Source organism: Hippocampus zosterae, chromosome 12, assembly GCF_025434085.1.
Source record: "Hippocampus zosterae strain Florida chromosome 12, ASM2543408v3, whole genome shotgun sequence".
NCBI lineage: Eukaryota > Metazoa > Chordata > Actinopteri > Syngnathiformes > Syngnathidae > Hippocampus > Hippocampus zosterae.
Genome location: NC_067462.1, coordinates 3,175,999 through 3,200,660, shown reverse-complemented (window position 1 = coordinate 3,200,660; position 24,662 = coordinate 3,175,999). Strand labels below are relative to the sequence as shown.

At 44.1% G+C, this 24,662-nt stretch overlaps 1 protein-coding gene and 1 long non-coding RNA gene across 51 annotated transcripts in view; one reads left to right on the top strand and one right to left on the bottom strand.

Moving 5' to 3' along the window:
- neb (nebulin) overlaps nucleotides 1-24,364 on the top strand; it is a 62,573-nt gene extending 38,209 nt beyond the window's left edge. For 11 of the 50 annotated variants that reach the window (XM_052082835.1, XM_052082826.1, XM_052082863.1 and 8 more), the window contains 47 exons: nucleotides 46-150; nucleotides 472-570; nucleotides 662-766; nucleotides 957-1,061; nucleotides 1,153-1,257; nucleotides 1,371-1,475; nucleotides 1,728-1,832; nucleotides 1,916-2,020; nucleotides 2,094-2,198; nucleotides 2,440-2,544; nucleotides 3,262-3,366; nucleotides 4,720-4,821; nucleotides 4,912-5,019; nucleotides 5,098-5,202; nucleotides 5,334-5,438; nucleotides 5,530-5,634; nucleotides 6,027-6,131; nucleotides 6,208-6,318; nucleotides 6,389-6,499; nucleotides 6,962-7,066; nucleotides 7,312-7,416; nucleotides 7,737-7,820; nucleotides 8,892-9,005; nucleotides 9,084-9,188; nucleotides 9,673-9,777; nucleotides 9,947-10,051; nucleotides 10,940-11,050; nucleotides 11,942-12,052; nucleotides 12,547-12,660; nucleotides 12,832-12,936; nucleotides 13,010-13,114; nucleotides 13,488-13,592; nucleotides 14,232-14,324; nucleotides 15,158-15,250; nucleotides 15,790-15,882; nucleotides 16,632-16,724; nucleotides 17,305-17,397; nucleotides 18,136-18,228; nucleotides 19,207-19,299; nucleotides 20,168-20,260; nucleotides 20,834-20,926; nucleotides 21,800-21,907; nucleotides 22,195-22,381; nucleotides 22,676-22,768; nucleotides 23,369-23,527; nucleotides 23,606-23,709; nucleotides 23,783-24,364. In XM_052082835.1, coding sequence (XP_051938795.1) covers nucleotides 46-150; nucleotides 472-570; nucleotides 662-766; nucleotides 957-1,061; nucleotides 1,153-1,257; nucleotides 1,371-1,475; nucleotides 1,728-1,832; nucleotides 1,916-2,020; nucleotides 2,094-2,198; nucleotides 2,440-2,544; nucleotides 3,262-3,366; nucleotides 4,720-4,821; nucleotides 4,912-5,019; nucleotides 5,098-5,202; nucleotides 5,334-5,438; nucleotides 5,530-5,634; nucleotides 6,027-6,131; nucleotides 6,208-6,318; nucleotides 6,389-6,499; nucleotides 6,962-7,066; nucleotides 7,312-7,416; nucleotides 7,737-7,820; nucleotides 8,892-9,005; nucleotides 9,084-9,188; nucleotides 9,673-9,777; nucleotides 9,947-10,051; nucleotides 10,940-11,050; nucleotides 11,942-12,052; nucleotides 12,547-12,660; nucleotides 12,832-12,936; nucleotides 13,010-13,114; nucleotides 13,488-13,592; nucleotides 14,232-14,324; nucleotides 15,158-15,250; nucleotides 15,790-15,882; nucleotides 16,632-16,724; nucleotides 17,305-17,397; nucleotides 18,136-18,228; nucleotides 19,207-19,299; nucleotides 20,168-20,260; nucleotides 20,834-20,926; nucleotides 21,800-21,907; nucleotides 22,195-22,381; nucleotides 22,676-22,768; nucleotides 23,369-23,527; nucleotides 23,606-23,709; nucleotides 23,783-23,956 — 5,037 coding nt within the window. In that variant the 3' untranslated portion in view covers nucleotides 23,957-24,364. Of the gene's footprint in view, nucleotides 1-45; nucleotides 151-471; nucleotides 571-661; nucleotides 767-956; nucleotides 1,062-1,152; nucleotides 1,258-1,370; nucleotides 1,476-1,727; nucleotides 1,833-1,915; nucleotides 2,021-2,093; nucleotides 2,199-2,439; nucleotides 2,545-2,863; nucleotides 2,966-3,261; nucleotides 3,367-4,719; nucleotides 4,822-4,911; nucleotides 5,020-5,097; nucleotides 5,203-5,333; nucleotides 5,439-5,529; nucleotides 5,635-6,026; nucleotides 6,132-6,207; nucleotides 6,319-6,388; nucleotides 6,500-6,961; nucleotides 7,067-7,311; nucleotides 7,417-7,736; nucleotides 7,821-8,891; nucleotides 9,006-9,083; nucleotides 9,189-9,672; nucleotides 9,778-9,946; nucleotides 10,052-10,939; nucleotides 11,051-11,941; nucleotides 12,053-12,546; nucleotides 12,661-12,831; nucleotides 12,937-13,009; nucleotides 13,115-13,487; nucleotides 13,593-14,231; nucleotides 14,325-15,157; nucleotides 15,251-15,789; nucleotides 15,883-16,631; nucleotides 16,725-17,304; nucleotides 17,398-18,135; nucleotides 18,229-19,206; nucleotides 19,300-20,167; nucleotides 20,261-20,833; nucleotides 20,927-21,799; nucleotides 21,908-22,194; nucleotides 22,382-22,675; nucleotides 22,769-23,368; nucleotides 23,528-23,605; nucleotides 23,710-23,782 lie in introns of all 50 variants that reach the window. The other 39 variants (XM_052082832.1, XM_052082866.1, XM_052082834.1 and 36 more) reach the window with 39 other exon arrangements.
- On the bottom strand, nucleotides 15,159-17,597 carry LOC127612009 (uncharacterized). Its single transcript, XR_007965537.1, has 2 exons — nucleotides 17,468-17,597; nucleotides 15,159-15,316 (listed from the first exon to the last, which is right to left on the bottom strand). It is a non-coding gene; the product is annotated as an uncharacterized LOC127612009 (long non-coding RNA).
- Nucleotides 24,365-24,662: the final 298 nt, after the last annotated feature.

The window sequence follows — 24,662 nt, the reverse complement described above, 5'->3', positions numbered from 1 at the left end:
GTCTCTTTTGAAATGGTATGACATCTACTTGGGTGTTTTTTGTAGTTGTGGTACAAGGAGATGTACAACAAATGTAAAGGCCAGCTGATCTCCATGCCCATGACGCCAGAGCTGATGCATTACAACCACGTCAACGACATCACCAGCGAGGTACTACCAAACGTCTTTTTCGTGTTCTCGTTCATGTCCGGACGTTTGCTGTCCTTTGGAACTCTCTCCTATGCTAAAATCCACGTTGATGCTCAAATCCAAAGCACTAGTAAGCGACTTAAAATCTAAATTTTGGTCAGACATGTTATTTTAAGACCATCCTAAACACCAAACTGCGGACATTCAAGGACAGAGCCCCTCAGCTTATGGAGCTCGCTCCCTACTAAAGTCTGGGAGGTCGTTTCCCTGGACATATTTTTTCTGAACAAACTTGTGTTAAAAGGCACTTTATCAACAACTGAAGTTCTCGTACATTTTCAGCTGAAATACAAAGAGGATCTGACATGGCTGAGGGGAATCGGCTGTTTCCTGTACAACACCCCGGAGATGATCCGCATCCGCAACCTCAATAAGTACAGAGTACGTATCCACCTATACAGCATTTTTTTCTTCGCACATTGGTCGCCACATCATTGCTGTATTGTTTTTTTTTTTTTTTGAACTCTCAAAGATGGACTACCCGGTGGAGGCCAAGAAGAACCTGCCCAACTTCTCTGTGGTTCTTCAGACGCCGGAGTACAAGCGAGTGAGCGAGCTCAAGAGCCACTTGAGCATGGTGAGTCTTGTCTGGATGGAAGCCGGTCTTGCCGAAAAGTGTATGTTTTTTTTTCCTAACAAATGCTAAAAGTAGCTTACATTTTTGCTAGGTGCTTTTTGAAAAAAAAAAAAAAAAAAAGAAATGTCTTTGGGTAGAACGGAGAGAAAAAAAAAGGTGCAAAATTCAAGTTGGCATTTTCTGCCTTCAGCTCATCTACAAAGCTCAGAGCAAAGAGGATATGGCCAAGGTCTCCACCCCCGCCGACGCCGTGGAACTCAAGAGAGCCAAATGGGCCCAGCATCTGACCAATCATGTGAGTTTGAACCCGCTAGTTTTCCCATCTGTCAAGTCAAAACCGGATGACTTAACAGACTTGACTTCCATCTGTGCCTCTCGCACGACAGTACGTGTACACGGACGTCGCCGCCAAACACCGACCGCATTACACCCTGGAAGTGGAAACCCCGCACATGGGCCACAGCAGGAAGATGAAAGTGATGTCCAGTGATGTGAGTTCCTACCAACCGCTTTGCTCATCTTTGCCGTCAGCGGCTGGAAACCACACCAACCCCCCGCGCCCCCCACCCCCACCCCCTTCTCTTGCTCTCTCGTTCTCTTTTAGAACAAGTACAAAGAACAGTATGAGAAGATGAAGCACAGGTACACCGCCATTGGTGACACGCCCCTTCTGATCCGCTCCAAGAAGGCCTACCTCCAGTCCAGCGATGTGAGTTTAATAAGTACTCACGCTCTGTACTTATTTATATTATTTAATTCCCTCACCGAATAACACTTTAAAATTGTTGATGAGGAATTAAATTCTTATCAATTTGCTTCCCTAAAAAACACCCGCGAAATCTACTTGAGTACAGTAAAAGGTATTTTTACCTTGTTACTTTTCACCGCTGTTGATCAGCGAACATCACGCTAAGATTCCGAAACGGTTACTCACCTCAATCCGGTTTTGCCTTTTCCTCAGCTGCGCTACAAAGAGACTTACGAGCTCTCGAAAGGCCACTACCACACCGTCAAGGATGCCCTGGACATCGTCTACCACCGCAGAGTCACCAACGACGTCAGCAATGTCAGCGCTACACGATGACCTTTTATCACGACGTTCACAAAATGTCTTGCGTGATGTTAAAATGACGCCGATCCCGCCCTCAGGTGAAGTACAGGGAGAATTACCTTAGCTCCCGGGGAACATGGAAGTCCATCCCGGACCGGCCCGAGTTCTTCTTCAACAGGATCGTCAACGACAACGTTAGCACGGTGAGAGCCATTCAAGACTTTCCTGACCAAAAGGAATCCACATGCCTGACTTCAAACGGTGGTGTGGTTTTAGGTCAAGTACAAGGAGGACCTGGACTGGTTGAAGGGAATCGGCTGCTTCGTGTGGGACACGCCCGAGTTGTTGCGGGCTGAGAAGAACAAGACGCTTTACAGTGACGTGAGTCACTTCTTATCATACGAGTTTGAATTTTGTTTATTTTTAAAAAGTATTTTAAAATTCTCAGTGTGGCGCACAAGCTACCTCAAGTGGTACGTGAAATAAATCATTGAAACACGTCAGCCGTTTGTTAAATCCACTAGAGTACATTTGTTGAGTACAGTTCAGTTATCTTTAACTTTAACTCGAAACAGTTTTGGACCCCATCAATGACGCTGTGTCGTTTCTACTTGCTCTCCAGATCCAATACAAGACCTTCCTCAAGACGTTCAGAGGAAACTTCACGTACACCTCCGACTCGCCATTCTTCCACACGGCCAGGCACGCCACCAGCCTCATCGATGAAGTAAGTTGCCTCGTTTCAGCAATGCTTACACTGCAGAAACTGAACCCGGGGGTGGGGGGGGGGGGGTGAGAAAAATGAATTAAATGATGATTGATCTGTGTTGGCAGTCAAAGAACCAGCGTATTTTGTTTTGATTTTAAAATATTTAATCTTGGCTAGACTTCAGTTTTTACAGTTTAGGTTTTTCTGGTTCCTCTGTACAATCTTCGGAGGTATTATTCGAACCCCTGTCAGAAAGGGATGGCCTCCATCAAACTTTCTCTGTCATTTTTGGTTTCCTGGACACTTGCCTTTAACTTCCTTCTGACATTCTGAGCAGCGGGCCTACAGAGTTAGTTACGAGAAGACAAAGGATCGCTTCACCATAACTACAGGTGATCCTAGTTTCCAGCTGGCCAAGGAGAACAAGAAGATGAGCCAGGTAATGGTTCTGGTCCAATCAGACGACGGCCTGCATCGTCCACTACAAAAAAAAAAACACCGCCGGGGTGGGGGTGGGGGGGCATGAGGCTGTCCACAGACCTGGTGCTGGTTGTTTTGGCATGGATATGATGGTCTACACGATGTCTTTTGTTCATAGCAGGTCTTGAAACAGGGCTACAAACCGACCACTACTTGTTCTCAGAACAAGTTCAAGCTTGGTCGTGAGACACACCCCTCAATGTGTGTGTGTGTCTTTTTTTTTTTAACTGTGGCATGATGTGTGTGTACTGACAGAAACGGTATAAATCCAAAGCAAAGGATCTCCTCAAGAGCGGCTGCAATGAGCTCCACCGACCCGACATCCTCACCGCCCTTGTCCAGACTTTTACGGGCAGTAAGGTAAACAGCGAGCTAGCTAGTTAGCAAGTAGCTGCGTGCCACAAAAAACGCTCATGCCTGTCCGCCAGCAGTCGGAGTCTCGAGCTCCTTCCTTCCTGCTATTTCATCCCATCCGCTGGCCAAAATAAAAAGCTCACGCCGCATCCAGCATCACCTGCTAATCTTGCCATCTGCCATTCATCTTCATGAAGTGCCGTCTCTCATGTCGTTCCACCCAGAGATGGGGCTAAGTCTCAAGTTGCAAGTCAGAAACTAATCTTAAGTCGTAAGTTCAAGACATGTTCCAACTTTCTGCGGACACACACATACACCAATCATACCCACACCCCCCCACCTCTGGCGCCAGCAGCTTCCCCACCTGCCCGAGAAAAACACGGCAAGAGTCTGAAGTCATTGCAACTGGTAACTGGTCATCCCTGCATTATTAACCCTCACCGTTTTCATGCCTGTCTTCTCAAGCATGTTTCTAACCTCACGTACTCGATTTACACTCTTACTGTGATCACTCTCAGTTCAGACGAGACGCCCTGATTCTTCAAACTTTTGTCATAGTCTCACTTCTATCTCTACGCACTTTTTAATTGGAGGACTGATGACTTTTTTTTGCTCCAAACTCATCTAGGGGCAATATTAGATGTTAGGGTTTGGATGACTCTTTTTATTTTATTTTTTTTATTTTTTATAATGTTATATATTTTCTGGGCGGCCCGGTAGTCCAGTGGTTAGCACGTCGGCTTCACAGTGCAGAGGTACCGGGTTCGATTCCAGCTCCGGCCTCCCTGTGTGGAGTTTGGATGTTCACCCCGGGCCTGCATGGGTTTTCTCCGGGTGCTCCGGTTTCCTCCCACATTCCAAAAACATGCATGGCAGGCTGATTGAACGCTCTAAATTGTCCCTAGGTGTGAGTGTGAGTGCGACTGGTTGTTCGTTTCTGTGTGCCCTGCGATTGGCTGGCAACCGATTCAGGGTGTCCCCCGCCTACTGCCCGAAGACTGCTGGGATAGGCTCCAGCACCCCCCGCGACCCTAGTGAGGATCAAGCGGCTCGGATGATGAATGAATGAATATATATTTTCTCCGATGTAATTGGAACCTTGCTCTAATCAATCAAATCAACATTTTGGAGTCATTTTTCAGACTCGTTTCAAGTAGCGAGCAGTTTTCTTTACCTCGTCCTGGTTGAATCAAAGTTCGACTTGACCCCTTTTTTATGTCCTCCAAAGTGGGCCAGAAAAGTTTGAGATACACTACCCTGAAGAAAGCTCGTCCTTACTTCGGGAACGCTCATTGCTTGCCAGACTTGAGACTTTTTGTGGTGCACTATGGTGACTTGGTCCCTGTTGCACTTGTTCAGTGGCGTTACAGGGAACAATATGAGCGCGCCAAGGACAAGTTCACTTCCATCCTGGACACTCCTGAGTATGAAACTAGCCAACGCGGCAAGAAGATTGGCGACGTGAGTTTTATACTCGGTTCCGCTATTTTTTATCGTGTATCTTGGGGAAAAAAAAAATGTTCCTGAGAAAAAGCACTTGTTTTCCCGCAGATCGTTTACAAAATGGAGTACAATAAGAACAAGGCCAGAGGCTACACGCTACCGTACGACACACCGCACCAAAACCTCATGAAGAAAGTCAAGGAAATCACCAGTAACGTAGGTGGTCTGAAAGCGTGACTGCATGGCGGGTAAAAAAAGGAAAGAATTGTTGGAAAATGTTGCGTTTGTTCACAGCTGAAGTACAAAGAGCTCTACGAGAGGAACAAGGCCCAGATCAACATCGATCATGAGGCTCGCTCCATTCGGGCCGCAAAGGAGGCATACACCAACATCACCAACGTGAGTGGTGACTTATCTAGGCATGGGTCAACTTTTTGTCTCCAGAACTAAGATATATTGTGTCAGGATACAAAAAAAAAATCAAAGTTGAAGAACCCCCGGAATTATTCTTTGTGTTTATTCTGTTCTAGTTGGATTACAAGAAGAAGTATGAAGCCACCAAATTCAGGTGGATGTGGACCCCAGAGAGGCCCGACTTTCTCAATGCCGCCAAGAACTCGCTGCAGCAGAGTGACGTGAGTTTTGATTTTCCTTTTTTTTGCGGGGTAGAACGTAGGGTACGATACGTTCCTCATCCCAAATGCTAACCTGCCTCCTTTTTGACAGTATGAGTACAAGTACGACAAGGAGTACTTGAAGGGCTGCGTCATACCCGTGGTGGACGACAAGCTTACCCTACTCGCACAGAACAACACGCAAATCACCAGTGAGGTGAGAGCCGTGCATCCATCCATCCATCTAGTTAGATTATTATTTTTATTATTATGATGATGATTTCGGCGTTTATGAGCTAGCATTGACTTCCGTTGGTTCCTTTGAATTCTCGGCAACTTAAAGAATTAATATCAAAGATGGAATGCTACGTATTCCATCACACATCCACGCTAACGCAGTCGGGAAGTTATAATTACAGGAAATATTTGTATGAATAACGCTCAGACTTGTGTGTAATCTCAAAACGTCACCTGTCGGGATCGTCATAAATGGAGGATCCCTTACGCAAGGACTTCATAGGTCCTTTTTAAAGGTCTTGTTCGTTAAGTCTGCAATTTCGTCGATGAATTGCGTCTTTAACGCTCCACTTCGGTTCGATGATTTTGTAGCTCAAATACAAAATGAAGTACGAGAAGGCACGGGGCCACTACCTGCCTGTGGCGGACACCCCTCAGATCCTCCACTCCAAGGCTGTACACAACCTGTCGTCTGAGGTAAGTTTGTTCAGCCCCCTGTAGAAAACAAAAAAATCTGTGGATGGTCCGCTCTTTCATGCTGGTCTTTCCACAGAGCAAGTACAAGGCGGCCAGTAAGAAGCAAATGCAGTCTGGGTCCTTCACCATCATGCCTCAGACCCGGGACACGGCTCACAGCAAGGAGATCAATAAACTCGTCAGCAAGGTATCGTCTCCTTTCTCATTTTCTCACCGTTTCTTGAAGCCTCGGCTGATCCCGATTTCTGTTCCCATAGAATGTGTACAAGGCCAAGTTTGAGAAGGAGAAAGGCAAGTCGATATACAACAACATGTGCGTACCGCCCGACATTCAGCACGCCATGGATGTTGCCAAGAAACAGAGCAATGTGAGTCAGTTCGACAGAAAAATTCTTTAGTTTAGCTCTGTGATTCTTGGAGTGGTTCCCTGGCTCCCTCTAGTGGTACCCAAAAGAATACAATACAATACAATACAATACATGCTGATTTATATAGCGCTTTCACAACAGCGGCAGCTGTAACAAAGCGCTTTACAAAACAGTTAACATAAAGTAAAATAATAAACACTGCCAAAGTACAGTTTTGTGATCAAACTTTGTTACCCTTTTGTTTTCCCAGGATTGTATTTTTTACTTTTCATGTACAATACATTCGTAAGTGCAGTTCAGTTGTATTTAACTTTAAAGTTGAATGTTTTAATTAAAAAAAAAAAAATTGTACACATATATTTTGGTAAGTTTTTTTTACAATTTTTTTTTTTGTGTGTAACACATTTTACTCAGATCGTTGTTTAGATACAGTTTTATGAATGAAAAATGTTGGCGTTTCAGCTGGACTACAAGAAGAATGCCAAAGCCAACCTTCACTACACCACCGCCGTTGTGGATCGACCTGACATCAAGAAGGCCACACACACCGCCAAACTCGTCAGCGATGTAAGGGGCCGAAAATAAAAATTGCACAATTATTATTATTATTATTATTTAGAGAGAATCATTGTATTTTGTTTTCATCTAAGTGGCATCTTGTTTTCAGGTTAGGCACAGAAAAATATATTCATTGTCATTTTTTAATCTCATTGGAAAAAACATTTTATTACTTGGTTGGTCAATTTTTTATTTATTTATTTTTTTAAATCGTATGGTCAGAAATAATTTAAAATTGTACATTGTCTCGTCAGATCGGCTACCGCAACAAGGCCCGTGAAGAAGCCAGCCGCGGAGGTTCTCTGGTCCACCGGCCCGACATCGAGCTGGCCACGGAAGTCTGCAAGCTCAACAGCCAGGTAGGAAGAATTTAAACTGACCCAGGAGCATCTCGGCTGCAAGCTTCTGTCCTTCGCCAGACCGCCAGCCAACCAATTTATTCATATCTTTTGATCCATCCATCCCTCCATCCGTCTATCCATGTACTGCCAGCTCTGCTAATTTTGTCCGGAAGCTCGTGACATTCTCCATCCTTGTCTCAGTCCATGCTTCAGTGTCATCATGTCCATCAAAGTCGATTTTCATGTTGTCTTCACCATCCATGCTGTCTTCCTCTTCCTGCTTCTTCATCGTCCTTGTCGTCTTATGTCGCAAACCATCCGGCTACGCTTGGGTTCAGGCCAAGCCTTCCCCCCACGGGATGGCCTCCTACGACACCCCGCTGATGCGCCACATTAAGAAAATGAGTGCGGTGACGAGTGACGTAAGGAGGTTTTAACGCCGGGCTAGCTGCTAACTAACGCACGGTGTGTCTTGCCTGGCTGTATTCTTCGGGTCCCGAACAGCCAAAAGTAGATTACGGAGGGCGTTGGCTACAAAAGCGATGACTCTCAGGTGCTAAATACGAATGCTAGCTACGATTTTAAAGCGCAATATGACGAACCATTGGGAATTTTTAATGCGCTTTAACATCCAGAGAAATTACCAATAAAAGCCAAATGGCTTCAGTTGGCTACACAGTCACCGACTCTCGGAGACACTAAACAGGGTATTAAAAACGAGTGCAATTTGAGAGCATTGCCGGATTGTTATCACGGTTTATTGGATAAATGTTTGCTCCAGCTATGTGTCCAATAAAGACCAAAAGGACATGAACTGGCCACAGAGACATTCATGCTCAAGACATGTTAAATATAATGTTATAATGTTAAAATTAGCTACAATTTGAAAGGGTGATACAACGGTCCAAGATTTAAAGAATCTTTTCTCAGGAAACCATTTAATAGCCATGCCCAGTAAAAGTCAAAAGGGTGATTTTCAGATATGCTAACTCACGTTATTAATAACGTTTTTTTAAAATTTATTTTAATTTAAAGAGTAATGTGAAGCATTTTTTTTATCAGGGCATAGTTTACATCCCTCGATGTCCGTAAAAAGCAAAATGACTTGTTTGCGGACTTTGCAGGAGTTGACGACAGAGACGTTGAGTCTGAGATGCTAAAGCTAAGTGCTAACTATAATTTGAAAGGCAAATACTAACCGTTTGAAATATTTGACCATGGTTTACTGGAAAACCGTTTCCTCCAGAGACGTGTCCAATAAAGACCAAAAGGACTTGTTTTTGAAGCCTGCATATTTTATTTATCCTACCGCATTTCCCTTCCATATATATCTGTTTGTTATATATGAGATTCAATTGGCGTTCACGTGGATTCTTAGAAAGCTTGGGAATGCTTCACCCTCATACTCGGTGACAATGAATGCGACTTGTCGTCCGTTGGTGACAATGGTTGCCGTTTCTTGACAAGCCTTCTGTTTTTGACCACCCCACTAGCTGAAGTACAAGGAGAAGTTTGACAAGGAAATGAAGGGAAAGAGACCTCAGTATGACCTGAAGGAGAGTACGGTTTACAAGACCTACAAGGATGCCCACACGCTGGCTAGCGAGGTAGGTGGCGCCGTCACAAAACTCCACCGCGGGATGGAGCCTTCCCCGCGGTAGAACCCTGTCCCTTTTTTGCTGCAGGTGAAGTACAAACGTGACCTGAAGAAGCTCCACAAGCCTGTAACCGACATGGCCGAGTCTCTCTCCATGCAGCACGGCCTGAACACCAGCAGGCTGTCCAGTGACGTAAGACATCGTTAACCCATTAAATCTTGCCATCCTCGCCCGTAACCCCCGGTAGCATCTCCATTCATCCATGGCTTAAAATCTGTGACTTCATCTGGTAGTGATCCATACTCCACTCATCCTCCACCTCTAGTACAGCTAGTATTTTTTTAACCTGCTTTTTTTTTCCATTTTGCTTGCTATATCAAAATCTCATCATTCCTCATGTAACTCAAAACATAAGATTTCTTTAACTTTTTGTCCATCTCATTGGCAAAAATCTTTTTTTTTCCCCACCAAATGCATGTGTTGTCATATTTAATGAATATGACGCACATATTTATGTCTTTCTTAATCTCTTCAGTAGATAACTAAACTAACTCAAATCATCTACTTTTTTTTCATCCATTTTTAATTGATGTGAGCGCTCACCCTTTTGACCAAACGGTCCGTAGTCGTGGAATTCCTGTTTGTGCTGCTTTTTTGACCGGGCGTTGCGCCGCAGTACTGCTACAAGAGGAAGTTTGAGGAAAGTAGGGGTCACTACCACGTGATTCCCGACACACCCGAGCAGCTCCATCACAAGGAGGCTTCGGAACTGCAGAGCATAGTAAGTCCTTCCGGGGGAGGTAGGGAACAGACTTGGACAAAACTCAAAACGGCTCAAGTACTTGTACTAGATGACTTCCAACCACTGTCACTTCGCCAAATGTCATCCAAGTGATGTCTTTATCCCATTGCGTCTCCAAGCGTAGTGATAGAAATATTGGTGTGAACAGGTGAAATACAAAGAGAAGTATGAGAAGGAGAGGGGCAGAGCCATGCTGGACTTTGAGACGCCAACATACGTGACGGCCAAGGAGGCACAGCATATGCAGAGCCAGGTAAGCCTTGTGGCCTGACCTTCGCGTCGGATCTTCGGTGAACGCGGAGCAGTGGATCATCCCGTTGAAATGTCTTTGTCATGTCGTTATTGTTTTTTTTTTTTTTTTGTTCCACAGTCTGTATTTATTCCATCTAAAGCTGCACGTTATTATTTCATCATATTTAAAAAAAATCTTCCAACACAATAGGTAGAATGTATTTTATTTTTTTAAATTTCTTAATCTTAATGCTTAATGCTAATATGTAGGCATTTTATATCAAATTCTGATAATCTAATGAGCAATATTTTTAGGACTTATTTTTAACCTAATTTAACATAATCTGCAGAAATATCATTATACATTGTAGTCTAAGAGAAATATACTCGTTTAATCCAATTGCTAAAAAACATAATAATGCGGTTTAGTTGTATCTTGTTTCAATTCCTAATACAGTCAGTACAAAATATATCTAATTGACTGAAATATTATTCATTTTGTTTAATTGAATATGAAATGAGATGTTCAATAAAATTGTGGAGGGGGGGAGGGTTGTATTTAAATGTTTTTTCTTTTGGTTGATTGTAATGAAGTCTAGCTTTTCCATTAGTTTTAAAATTTAATAGAAATACAAACAATTAGAACGTTATTTTTTTATTGTGCTTCATGAGTTGTAATTTTTTTAATGTATTTTATTTAAATGTAATGAGCATAAATATATTTCATTTTCAATTCATTTCAATTGTCCAACTGGCAGTAATATATTTGAAAAACCAAAATCAGTTGCTTTTAGCCAACACAACATACATTTTAATTCTATGGAATGCACAAACACGCAGAGAGCAGCGCCAGGTATGTACGTGACGTGTGTGTGTGTGTGTGTCCCTGTCTTATTTCTGCGGCCACTAGAAAGACTATAGGAAGGATTTTGAGGAGACCATGAGGGGCAAGAACCTCTCGGGCTTGGAAGTCACGCCCGCCATGATACATGTCAGACATGCCACCAAAATAGCCAGTGAGGTAACCAAAGGTCCACCTGAGCCCGACCCCCACCCCTCCCGACCCCCATCCCTCCCCAGTACCTCTACTTTCATCTCACCCCTCCACCTCCCCTGTAATCATACTAGCTCACGATCACACCCCCTCGGTTTTCTCTTATCACCATTTTTTTTTCTGAATGAACCCATATTATACACACTAAACACCCAATGCTAATGAAGTAGCACCAAAAGGTGTTTCCTTACTTTGATAACTTCAACCTAGAGATGACTCGATTTTAAGTCACAGTGCGTAACCGCAACACTCCGGGCCGGTTAAGTTAACGCAATGTCGTGTCATAGTTTCAACATATCGGAAAATACACTATCGGTACAATGAGTAGCTACCTACAAGCCAAGGGTTGGTTAATTTAATTACTGAGTTTATGTCCCATCGCTTCATGAGTTACGCACTGCTGATTTAAATCTGACCCCCACTACTCCGCAGCCCTCCTTTTTCCCCCTTCACGAAGAGCCTACAGCCAAAGGGCTGTCGTGTGTTGAGTTGGCAGTTACGTGTCAGTTGCATGTTATGTCACAACACATTAATCGTACCATGCTCCAGAATCTCCACGTCAACCTGCATCCACTGTCACTTTGTACCCGTTTCCCTTTGTAGCCGCATGCACGGTGAATTTGGAATATGTTGTTGGAGTGAAAGTTGCCATCCCATGTTGTCTGATCCAATGTTTATTCGCAGTTGGTGATCGGGATTCTTGCCAAAGTCACTGGTGTCTCCCTTTCCAAACGGGATGTATATTGGCTTTCAGCACGGGGGGGGGGGGGGGGGTGTCTGGTGACTTTGCGCTGGACTTGTTTTTGTTTTGCCTTGTTCTGCCCTCCGCAATCTCTCTGTTCTTTTTCCATCCTGTAGAGAGAGTACAGGAGGGATCTAGAGGAGGGCGTGAAGGGCAAAGGGCTAACTGTGCTGGAGGAAACTCCCGAGCTTTTGAGGGCAACCAATGCCACTCAAATCCTATCCGAGGTACGACCGACTGGCTGGCTGGCGGGACGACGGGCGTCCGATCCTTCTTAACTATGCCTGACCGCTGCTCGAAAGATCAGGGGCAAACTTTGGTCGCTCCTTGATGATGTCACTAACATTTGAGCCATCTTTTGTCTTCCTAAAAAAAAAAAATCGACCCCAAAAATGAGTGTTCCCTAATCCTCTCTTTGATTTTTAACAACCACAATCATGCCTGTGAATTCCTAATACAATGACCATAAGTGATCTCCTCGATTAGTCACTCTCAATGTTAAAGTTTTGGGAATCAAAATCAAACGAGTGTACAAAAACCTATTCCAAACGGCAGTTTTTGGTCATCTTTTTTGGGCTTTGTTTATGCATGACAGCAACCCGTCTAGTGTTCTGGTTTGCCAGCCCCCTCCTATACCGTGTGTGAATGATTAGGACAATTCCATCGCTGGCTTTGGCCGCCTTAGAGCAAGGCATTTTTTTTCTTTGCGTGACATTTTCAGAGAGAGTACAAGAAGTCGCTGGAGCAGGAGATTAAGGGCAAGGGATTGTTGGCATTGGCCACCGACACCCCGGACTTCATGCGGGCGAGGAATGCCACCGACATCCTCAGTCAGGTCAGCATCAATCTGTCAATTCATTTTTCTATTGCTAAACGCGGACATCTTCAATCAACCGATGGTGTTTATCCTGAGTAACAATCCTGTGGTGTGGGTTGAGAGTCTCTTTCGCGCTGGGGCCAACGATCATCAATATGCTGATAATCCGGATTTTTTTTCATCATTCAGGTCAAGTACAAGCACACAGCCGAGATGGACCGAGCCAGCTACACCACCGTCATCGACACTCCGGACATTATCCACGCTCAGCAGATGAAGAACATCATCAGCCAGGTGGATTTTCCGTCACTCGCCAGATTCCGGCGTCGGGTCGCCGTGCAAAACCTGAATGTGGTTGTCCTAACAGAAAAAGTATAAAGAAGAGGCGGAGAAGACCATGTCCCAATATGTCCCCGTTCTGGACACTCCCGAGATGCAGAGAGTCCGTGAGAACCAGAAGAACTTCAGCACTGTAAGTGCAATGGTGGTTTGTAGTCATGGGTTCTCAAACTGGGGGACAGGGGACCCTCGGGGTTCTCTGAGCTTTAGCTTGCGGGTCCGCAAAATAGGTTGCAATAAATTATGTGGAATCTTTTTTTTTTTTAAAGCATTCCTACACACAGCATGGGGCTAAAAACAAACTTAAACCAATTACTCCTTGTCCCTACCTTAACTTCGGGACAATCAAAAGACCTTTTGAGAACACAAGCCCTTTTTGCTCCTCACTTTTGGAGTGTGACTTGACCGTCATCATTAATCGATATAAATACTTGTTATTTATATGAAACGTAAGCGTATGGATGTTGAGTCTTTTTTTTTCTTCTAATTGTGTTTTCTTCCCGTAGCTTCAGTACCAGACTGACCTAATACACATCACAAAGGGCAAAGGGTCTGCTGTAATCACCCCCGAAATTCTTCGCGTTAAAGAAAATACGAAGAATTTCAGCTTGGTATTTACTCCATGATATGTCATTTCACACCGATTCTTAACACTTTTTTTTTCTTCTTCCTTCATCATCTTTAACCAGAATCTTTCCATCCGTTTGCGTTTTTTTTTTTTTTAGTGTGTGATTTTTTTTTTTTGTCAACAATGATTACATCATTGTGCTAGCAATTCAAAATGCTAACCCTTGGCTACCGTGTGGTGATGCTGTATATACAGGAGGACCTCGACTTACAAGTTCAATTTGTTCCGTGACCATGCTTGTAAATCAATTTTCTCAATTGGAAATGAATCGAAATTCAGTCCAGCCATTTTTTTGGGGCGAGGGGGTTCATAAACGAAAATAGAAAAATCTTGTATTAAGATATAATTGAACGTAGTAAATGAGAATTTAAAGAAATATAGCTCCCTACACAACGCAAAAAAATATATTAAAAAATCACCAATCCGTAAGTCGAGGGCCCTCTGCATATTTATTTGTTTGTCCATGTATTGTTTCTCTTTGCACGCCCTCAACTGCGAGGTAAGTCCTCCGAAATGCGACAAATGCGTGGAGATCTCAAATTTGGTCCAGTTTTCGATTCCGTACAAAAGAGCCGACTATTTTTTGCTTCTTCTTTCGCTTCTGGTCCATCCCCAAAACAAGATTCAGTACAAAGAGGATTTAGGAGGAGGAACGGCTTTGCCCAAAACCCCCGAGATGGAGAGAGTTAAACGAAACCAGAGGAACGTTAGCACGGTACTCCACCTCAAGTCCTCCGCTGAGCCATCCCTCCATATTTCCCTCAGAACATGACCTGACTACTCCCTTGACTTTCATTTTAATCCAGTACCCTTTCCTAAACGTGGCTTTTTTCCATTCGCCGTGTTTGTTCCTTGGTTACGGGAGTCTGCGTAATAAAACCCGCAGTCCTTTTAACTTGTGGAAACCAGTTGCAAAGCTCGGACCTATCAGGACTTTTCTGAAGATCTAAGGTGTCAGTCTTTGGATTTTTAAAAAAAAAATTTTAAAAATGGCCAAATTTGGTTTTACACTGTACATTTTTAAACATAGCATACATTTCAGTGATCAAACTGTACCTGCAACAATGATCAGCTTCCAAATCGTTGCGGAAGTAAGAGAAGACATTCCGTGGCCTCGGAATACTAACTAGTTCATCTGTGCTCAAACTCAACAGAAAGCCAAACTTAAACTGGTAAATCACTTTGGAACCAGATTTCAGACGACTATTAGTCAAAAGCAGATAACAGACAAGTGTGTCATTGTCTTTGAGATTTTTTTTTTAACTAAATATCCCGTCATACCTCATACTCACTTTCAGTTTCGTAGAAGACACACTTTATGGATACAATGATTCGAAACTGGTTCACACAAGTGAATAACCTCACCACACTCTCCTCTCTCACGTTTTAACGATTAATCCAATCTAAAACTGGAATCATCAACTCCAAAAACAACCTGCTCGCTACCTTTATTGAGTTAGATGCAAATGTTGTGAGTGAATCCATGGATATCTTTGCGAAGGTTGTCTTTGACTTTGTACTTGTGTGACATTTTTTTGCAACGGGCAGATACAGTACAAAGATTCTCTGAGTCAAGGTACAGCTATACCAGACCTTCCTGAGGTGAAGCGGGTCCGAGAAACCCAGAAGAATATCAGCTCGGTAGAGGATCCCATCTACCCCTACTCTTTACCCACCGTACAATCATCATCCTTACAATCCTCTCACCTTCCCAACGCGGGAGTCCAGTACTTGACATCTTCCATCTTAACCAAGACTCTTGTATCATCAGTCTCTCCTCTTGACCAGTGTTTGACTTTGTTTGGAACTGACTTTCCTCCAAATGATACTCCCTTTAATACTTCTTCAAATAATCCGCCTGTTTGAAATGTCCCGTTGATGCCGAAGGCAACTCCCCGACCTGTATTGTTGATATCCTCTGGTCAGTTGCAAGGTATCAACATGCAAAGAAGACAAGGCACGCCTGTATTCGAAAGAACCCTACCAGATATACTGTGTACTGAAAGTTTTCAGGAACAAGTCCTTTCACTTAAGTTAACTCCTTCAGTCTTGTTTTCCCCGATTGACTAGCCCTAAATTGCCTGTGCTGATGTTGACACTAACTTTGCGAGTGAACGGGCGGGCATTTCTTTGCGAGTTCTTTGACTTTGTACTTGTGTGACATTTTTTGCAACGGGCAGATACAATACAAGGATTCTCTGAGTCAAGGCACAGCTATACCAGATCTGCCTGAGGTGAAGCGGGTCCGAGAAACCCAGAAGAATATCAGCTCGGTAGAAGATCTCATCTACCCCTACTCTTTACCCACCATACAATCATCATCCCTGCAGTCCTCTTACCTTCCCAACTCGGAAATCCAGTACTTGACATCTTCCATCCTAACTCAGATTCTCGTCTCATCTCTCTCTCCTTTTGACCAGTGTTTGACTTTGTTTGGAACTGACTTTCCTCCAAATGTCAATCCTTCAAGACTTCTTCATTAATCTTCTAATTTAATCCGCCTGTCTGAAATGTCCCGATGATGGCGGTGGCAAGTTCCCGACCTATCTTGTTGATATCCTCCGATCAGTCGGAAGGTATCAACAGTTCATCAGGTTTTTAGCAATGTACCAGGTCTTTCCCAGATGATTTCCGATGTTGAGTCAGTCAGTGGCATTATGTCTTTGGAGATTGGAGTGTCTACCAAGTAAAAAGACAGACAAGTGGCCCATATCTCAGTATTAGTCCTTCTAAAGTCCAAAGTACTAGGTTGACTTTTTCTCTCCTTCCAAGCTGTAATGCAAAGAAGACAAGGCACCCCTGTATCAGAGTGAGAGCCCTACCAGAGATACCGCGTACTGAAAGTTTTTTGGGAACATGCCCTTTCATATAAATTAACAACTTCAGTCTTGTTTTGCCCGATTCGCAAGCTTTAAATTGCTTGCGGTGGTGTTGACACTAACTTTGCGAGTGAAAGGGCGGGCATTTTTTTGAGGATGCTCTTTGACTTTTTACCTGTGTGACATTTTTTTGCAATGGGCAGATACAGTACAAGGATTCTCTCAGTCAAGGTACAGCCATACCAGACCTCCCCGAGGTGAAGCGGGTCCGAGAAACCCAGAAGAATATCAGCTCGGTAGAGGATCCCATGTACTCCTACTCTTTACACCCCATACAATCATCATCCCTGCAGTCCTCTTACCTTCCCAACTCGGAAATCCAGTACTTGACATCTTCCATCCTAACTCAGATTCTCGTCTCATCGCTCTCCCCTCTTGACCAGCGTTTGACTTTGTTTGGAACTGACTTTGCTTTAAATGATACTCCCTTTAATACTTCTTCAAATAATCCGCCTGTTTGAAATGTCCCGTTGACGCTGATGGCAAGTTCCCGACCTATATTGTTGACATCGTCTGGTCAGTCAAATCCCAGCATTAGTTCTTCTGAACTCCAAAGTACTTTAGGTGACTCTCCTTCCGAGCTGTAATGGAAAGACGACAAGACACGCTTGTATTTGAGAGAGCCCTACAAGAGATACCGTGTACTGAAAGCTTTTCGGGAATAAGTCCTTTCACATAAATTACACTTTCAGTCTTGTTTCCCCCGATTCACTAGCTCTAAATTGCCTGTGCTGGTGTTGATACTAACTTTGCGAGTCAATGGGCGGGCATTTTTTGACTTTGTATCTGTGTGACATTTTTTTTTGCAACGGGCAGATACAGTACAAGGATTCTCTGAGTCAAGGTACGGCTATACCAGATCTTCCTGAGGTGAAGCGGGTCCGAGAAACCCAGAAGAATATCAGCTCGGTAGAGGATCTCATCTACCCCTACTCTTTACCCACCGTACAATCATCATCCCTACAATCCTCTCTCTCACCTTCCCAACTGGGAAGTCCAGTACTTGACCTCTTCCATCTTAACTAAGACTCTTGTCTCCTCACTCTCTCCTCTTGACCAGTGTTTGACTTTGTTTGGAACTGACTTCCCTCTAAATGATAATCCCTTCAATCCTTCTTCAAATAAACCGCCCGCTTGAAATGTGCCTTTGACGCCGATGGCAAGTTTCCGACCAATCTTGCTGATATCATCTAGTTAGTCATTAAGGTATCAACAGTTTGTTAGATTTTAGCAACATACCAGGTCTTTCCTAGATGATTTCCGATGTTGAGTCAATCAGTGGCATAATGTGTTTGCAGATTGGACTGCCCACCAAGTACAAAGACCGACAAGGGGCGCAAATCTCAGTATTAATCCTTCTAAAGTCCAAAGTACTTTAGGTTTACTTTTTCTCTCCTTCCAAGCTCTAATGCAAAGAAGACATGGCACGCCTGTATCAGAGAGAGAGCCCTACCAGAGATTCCGCATACTGAAAGTTTTTCGGGAACATGTCCTTTCACATAAATTAACAACTTCAGTCTTGTTTTCCCCGATTTGCTAGCTCTAAATTTCCTGTGCTGGTGTTGATACTAACTTTTGGAGTGAACGAGCGGGCATTTTTTTGCGAAGCTTGTCTTTGACATTCTTATTTTTTTTTGCAACGGGCAGGTACAGTACAAGGATTCTCTCTGTCAAGCCACAGCCATACCAGACCTCCCGGAGGTGAAGCGGGTCAGAGAAACCCAGAAGCATATCAGCTCGGTAGAGGAAAAGCTCTCCTTATGTCCCACCTACTCTTACCTCTTCACAGTCATCAGCGCCCCGCAATCCTCTGACCTCCCCCAAATCCCTTTGCCAACTTGGAAGGGCAACGCTTCACATTCTTCCATCCTAACTAAGATTCTTTGTGTCATCATGCTCCCACTTGACAGCTGTTGGCTACCGTTTGAAACGGATTTTTCTCCAAATGATAACCCCTTCCATATTTTCCTCAAATAATCTGCCTGCATGAAGTTTTTCAGAAAGATCCCGACCGATACTGTCGATAAAACTCGCTGGTCATCATAGATATGGGTGCATTCAAACACAGGTCCAGAGCATTGACAGCCTTTGAATTTGCCCATATTGGTGGCTTCCATCAAGCAGCTTCCCTAAGACTTTTTCATGTATCCTGATTTCACAGAAGTATCCGCCCAATTTCGTCTTGATCTGTGAAACTGATTTCCGGGTCTGATTTTATTTATTTATTGCCGCAGATTTTCTAACAAACTATCAGCCCTGGAATTCACCCAAAATGGCTGCTTCAAACCAAAACGGCCCACTTCATGTTCAGTGTTTGGTATAGGTCTTTGAGTCACATTGACCCAGTTTCATGTAAAACTCTTAAAAAAACCTTTCCAAACTCTCGAACAAAGTAGTAGCCCTGGAATTTACTGAATCGCCCTTAAAGCTTATCCACGCAGTCTTGTTGATCTGTACAACAGATTTTTGGGGGCCAAATTTTTTTCTTTCTAAATTTCTAGAGCCAAGACTGAGTCGGCTACTCGATCACCAAGTTCCTTTTATGCATTTGAATTAGCATTGCTAATATTAAGAGGAACACCGTAACAAAACAATGGTAGATGACCAAGCCAGCCATGTTTGTACCCCAAAAACCCAGTATCGGTCGGGTTCTACCCTTCTAAACTACTTTTGAGTGTCACCAACATGTTTAACTTTTTATTTTGTCTCGTTCCAAAGCTCCAATACAAGGAAGACGTGGGACGAGGCATATCTGTGTCGGCGACGCCAGAGATGGAACGCGTTAGACGCAATCAGCTAAATATTAGCACGGTATCCTGAAAAGAGTGAACCCCAACCTCTCCCTGGCTCATTTCACTCCCCTTGGAAAAAACAAAACAAAAAAAACAACATAACGCTCTCTGCAGTTACCTGACATTATAACTGCAGTAGGCTAACACGCTTCTTCATTTCCCAGGATGTAAAAAAAAAGCTTCATGTCCCTTTGTGATTTTTGATGTTGTGCTTTATTTTTTAATGTTTTTTTTTTTGTGTGTGTGTGTGTGTGTGTCTTGACTGACGCTTGCTCTTTACCTTCTTGGGGTATATCAAACACAGCGACTCGCTGGACCGCCGTACGGCCAAACTGGACTTTTTTTTCTCAACTTTTGAATAAAGTATCAGCCCTGGAATTAGCTCCAAATTGCTGCTTTAAATCAGGATGGCCAACATCCTCTTCAGTATTAGAGACTTTTTTTTTTGTGCATACAGTTATGATAGGAATGTCCCACTAATTTTGTGTTGAGCGGTGAAAATGTGGTTCCCGGCTTCTTTTCGAACTTGTTAATGTTTCAGCTCTGGAAGTGGCTCAGAATGGCAGCTTTGAATTAAAATGGGGCCAACTTGATTTTGAGTTTTTAAGGCTGCGGAATTTGACTTCTGGGTCCTAGAGACTTTTTCGTTTGTCCTGTCGTGAGAGACAATGCAACAAATTTCATGTTAATTGGAGAAACTGGTATCCGGGGCTGATTTGGTTATTTATTTTTGGGGCAATTTACACAACAAAAAAAAACAACGTAATATCCTGTTGTGCTCCTTTAGTGCTGTGCTGTGTTGTCTCTTTTGCCAACATTTTTTTGTTTGTTTTCTTCTTTTTTTTTTGTCTCTTGACTGACACCTGCTCTCCATCCCTGTGGTGTAGATCAAATACAGGGATTCCCTGGATCGCGCAACGGCCATCCCTGACCTGCCGGAAGTGAAGCGGGTCAAACAGACCCAGAGGAACATCAGCTCGGTAGTGGAACGCCCCTCTCAAATTGCGTGTGCTCCTAACAAACGCGGACGATGGCACCAGTGAGCAGCAGCGAACATCGGCTTCATCTAATCACGCTCTCGCTTCATCCCAGGCGCACACTTTCTTCTCCCTGAACCATCTTCATCTCTTGAACCCCTAATGCAGACTTCCACCCCCTTTTAAGTTGCCACCCCGCCTTCTAACCCCCTCCCACCTCCAGCGACCACTTGACCGCACATGTGAAGTTTGAAGTAGTTTGCTCATGTGTGACTCGTGCTTTTGAGACCATCATCCTGAAGAACTCCATAGCAGGGGTGAGCAAAGGGCCACTTTTGCCTTTTTAGATAAAAGAGAAAAAAAAGTGCAATTCTGAACTTAGCGTTTAATTCAATGCTCTGGAGCTCCTTTGCCCACCCCTGCACTATCGGACCAATTTCTCACGCTTTCTGCTTTCGGCGAGTCATCCACATTGTCTGAAAGCTTCTTCTGTTGAAAGCAGTCTTGATGGTGATGATTTTTTTTTTTCCACTGGTACCTAATGTCTGACCACCGCCCCCTTCTGCCCCATTTCAGGTGTTATATAAGGACAGTGCGGCCAAGGGAACCCCCGTGGTGTTCACTCCAGAGATGGAGCGAGTCAAACGGAACCAAGAGAACATTAGCTCGGTACCTTGTGTGGCACAGCAAGAACTACAGTCTTCTTCTTTCACTCCCTCCTTTATGTAACTTTAACCCCTTTGTCTAACAAACATGTCATGCTGGTCAAATCCACATCCAGTGTGCAGGATTTGGTGAGCTTTGATACTTCCCAAAATGCCTTAAAAGGCTGTAATGTGCATCCCAGGCCAGTAGGTGGTGGTGTGACTTTCAAAAGAAACCATGCCGAAACACAATTTATTGAACAACTATAATTTGATAAATGTTTTCAGAGGGCATTTACTTTATTGACGACAAATTTTAAACGTTTCAATTCATAATAACGCTATAACAACACAACTGCTGTACTTTCAAAAATGTCTGAAAACATCGATACCGTCATATAATTTTTTTAAAAACTTCACTTTGAGAAGAATTTTCAAATGTGTACTTTGTCCACAGAATTTCCCACTCACACAAACCTTTGGCATCCGAACACCATTCTGAAGTCTCAAACAACCCCCTTAGTAACGGATCCTAAACCACTGGATCCCACTGAATCCTCCACACTGGTTCTTGGTATTACTTCGCTACCCCCTAAGCCGTTTTAAGCCCACAGCGGGAGCATACAGTATCTGTGTACTTCCACAGCACTAACCTCTTGTCGTCCAGTACCAAGTCCTCTTGTCCCCCCGCCTCCCTCATTCCATTCTGCTGCTGAACACTTTGGGATGTCTAATCCCATTTTAAATATGCTAATTCATTCATCTTGTACCCCAGTAACATCTCAGGTTGGTCTTGTCAATCAGTGTGTCCTGTCGCTAGCAACCGTGCTAAGGGCAAAAAAAAAAGGTCTTAAAAAAACAAAAACACGTCACCGTATGTCCCCTGCTTTCCTGCCAGGTGCTGTATTCCGACAGCTTCCGCAAGCAGGTCCAGGGCAAGGCCGCCTTTGTTCTGGACACTCCGGAGATGAGACGTGTCAGGGAGACCCAACGCATCATATCTGGAGTAAGCTGTGTGGTTATTGTTTTGGCAGATATAATGTCGCAGAGGTGGGAGAAAGTCACTTGCAAAGTCTGAAGTCTTAATGTTCTAGCTTCAAGCGAATTCGGGTCAAGGTGGGTCCCCACTAAATTCCGAGCTAGTTGTAGGTCATGTCGGCTCTCAAGAACACAAAGTCCGAGCCAAGTGAAGTCCCAAAATTGGCAATTAAATCGGAACGGTTATGTGCCTCAAGTCTCCCCGCCTCTGATACCCCGGTGAGGCACATTTGTTGAACCGTATTTGTGTTCTAGGTGCGCTACCACGAGGAATTTGAGAAGACCAAGGGCAGCTTCACGCCCACCATCACCGACCTGATCACGGAGCGTGTGAAGAAGAACACCCAAGACTTCAGTGACATCAGCTACCGTGGCATCCAGAGGCGCGTGGTCGAGATGGAAAGGAAGCGTGCCGTCGATCATGACCAGGAGACTATTACTGGTAAGGCATCTTGTGTTACCAGACCAAGACTCCCAGTCCCGGTTTACAGTACAGTGCTACCGTCATTCACAAGTTTGATTTGTTCCGAGACTGAGTTTGTAACAACATATATTCATACAGCAAATCCATTTTCCCCATCGGGGCTCCGTAATTAGCCACTCGAAAGTCGGCCCAGTGGACTTTGTGCCTAGCACGTCTGCCTCACAGTCACAGTTGTTGGGTTTGAATTTCAGCCTTGATCAGCGTAACTGAAATGAACTGAATCCCGAATTTGACGACCTTCCGCTCCCTTAGGTCTGCGAGTGTGGCGTACCAACCCCGGATCGGTGTTTGACTATGACCCGGCCGAGGACAACATCCAGTCCAGGAGTCTGCACCTGATGTCGGGTAAATTGAGGGTTGGAGATACTGGGTGTGACCTCCAGTGCCTATCTGGTGAACACATACTAGGTCTACAGGCCTTTTGTTTGGAATGGATCCAGAACAAAATAAATAAGGTGTCCAAAAACTGTGAGGGTCCTATTTAGACAAGCTCGTTGGGTCCATGGTCCTTTTCGAATCAGAGTTGGGAGTAGGTCAGTGTAAGAGTAGACTCACCGACCTGAAAGACTCAAGTCAAAAGAAATCTGATACTGTTTGACAAGTAAAATTCCTATTGACCAAAGTCCTAGTTCTTTAAAGTACGTCCTTGTAGTGCTACAGGCAACCTACCAATGACAATGGTTCAAAGTGGTACAAGAACTATTGTCCAGGCTGGCTTGTATGAACAGAAAAGACACCTGGACTTTGATTCTTTGGTCGGTGTAGACTTACCTCAAAGAAAAACATGTCACTCAGGAACACCTTCCTGGTAATACAAGCGGTCTCTGTCCGGACCTTTTTGAACCGTAGGAGTCGGTAGTAGATCTACAGTACGTGGTACCACAAGGACCTACCGTTAAATAATGACAGCTGTCCGGAGTCTCTCATTCTGCCGTTTCACCCTAGTCCAAGCCCAGCGTCGCAGCAAGGAGCACTCTCGCTCCACAAGTGCCCTGAGTGGCATGGCTGACGAGAAATCCGAGATCTCCCAGGACCCCGACCACCACCTGTCCCTCTACAGCAACGGCTATGTCACCACCTCCGGATTTGTCACTTCCTCTATGGGTGAAGCTCAAATGAACGACCGCGCCCCTGTTTGAGCGTTGACTCGTAAACGTGACCTCCCATGCCGTTTCTTCACAGGTTACCAGCATGCCAAGACGGTGGAGCTGCAGCAGAGGTCCTCGTCCGTGGCTACCCAGCAGACCACAGTCTCCTCCATCCCCTCGCACCCCTCCACCACCGGGGTACGCAACACATGTTTATTCATATGACCTCCGAAAGCTCAAATACGGTCCTAACACTTTCACCCGGTTACAGAAAACGGTGCGCGCCATGTACGACTACCTGGCGGCCGACAGCGACGAGGTTACCTTCAAGGACGGCGACGTCATCGTCAACGTGCAGTCCATCGACGAGGGCTGGATGTACGGAACAGTGCAGCGCACCGGCAAGACCGGCATGCTGCCTGCCAACTACGTGGAGGCCGTTTAAATGGCAAAAACCACGTCGAAAACTGTGTGCCAAATGTTTGTCGCCTGTTTGTTAGTTTGTGTCACCTGTCAAGCCCAATAACTCTTTTCGAGATGACCTAGTCAGTGTTGTATGGAGTGAATGAAACAATCGGCTAAGACTACCATACTTACTATTCCTTTAATGTTAGGTATGTATCTACATACATGTACATCCTCCACAATCTAAGCACTCTTGAGATGTAAGAGAAAAATCACCATTGTTTCCCTCCTTTAACTGAACTCTGACCACTAACTTGCCCACTAACTAGTACACGAGTGGTACGAGTAGAACACTACGAGTACAAGTACTAGTCCAGTGTGTGTTTTGGTTTTTGATGGCAAAGTGTAACCCTTCGCCAGTAGCTAATAAAGCCAAGTTCATGCAGTGGTCGGCCTGTCTTGTTTTCTTTACATTTGGGAGATTAAGTTTAAAAAAACAAACAAGCAAACATGAATTGCTGTACTGGGAGAATTAAGTCACTTTTTTTTCAACAATTAAGTCATATTTTTCATGGACAAAATATCCAAGAAAAATGATTTTTTTTGGTGTCGTTAAAAATTGGTAATTTACAAGTAATATTTTTCGAGAATTAAGACAATCCTTTCCAAGATTAAACATTTAACGTCTTTCCAGAAATGGTTGAACTCCCATGCAGAGGTGAAGTAAAAATACTTCGTTACCAAAT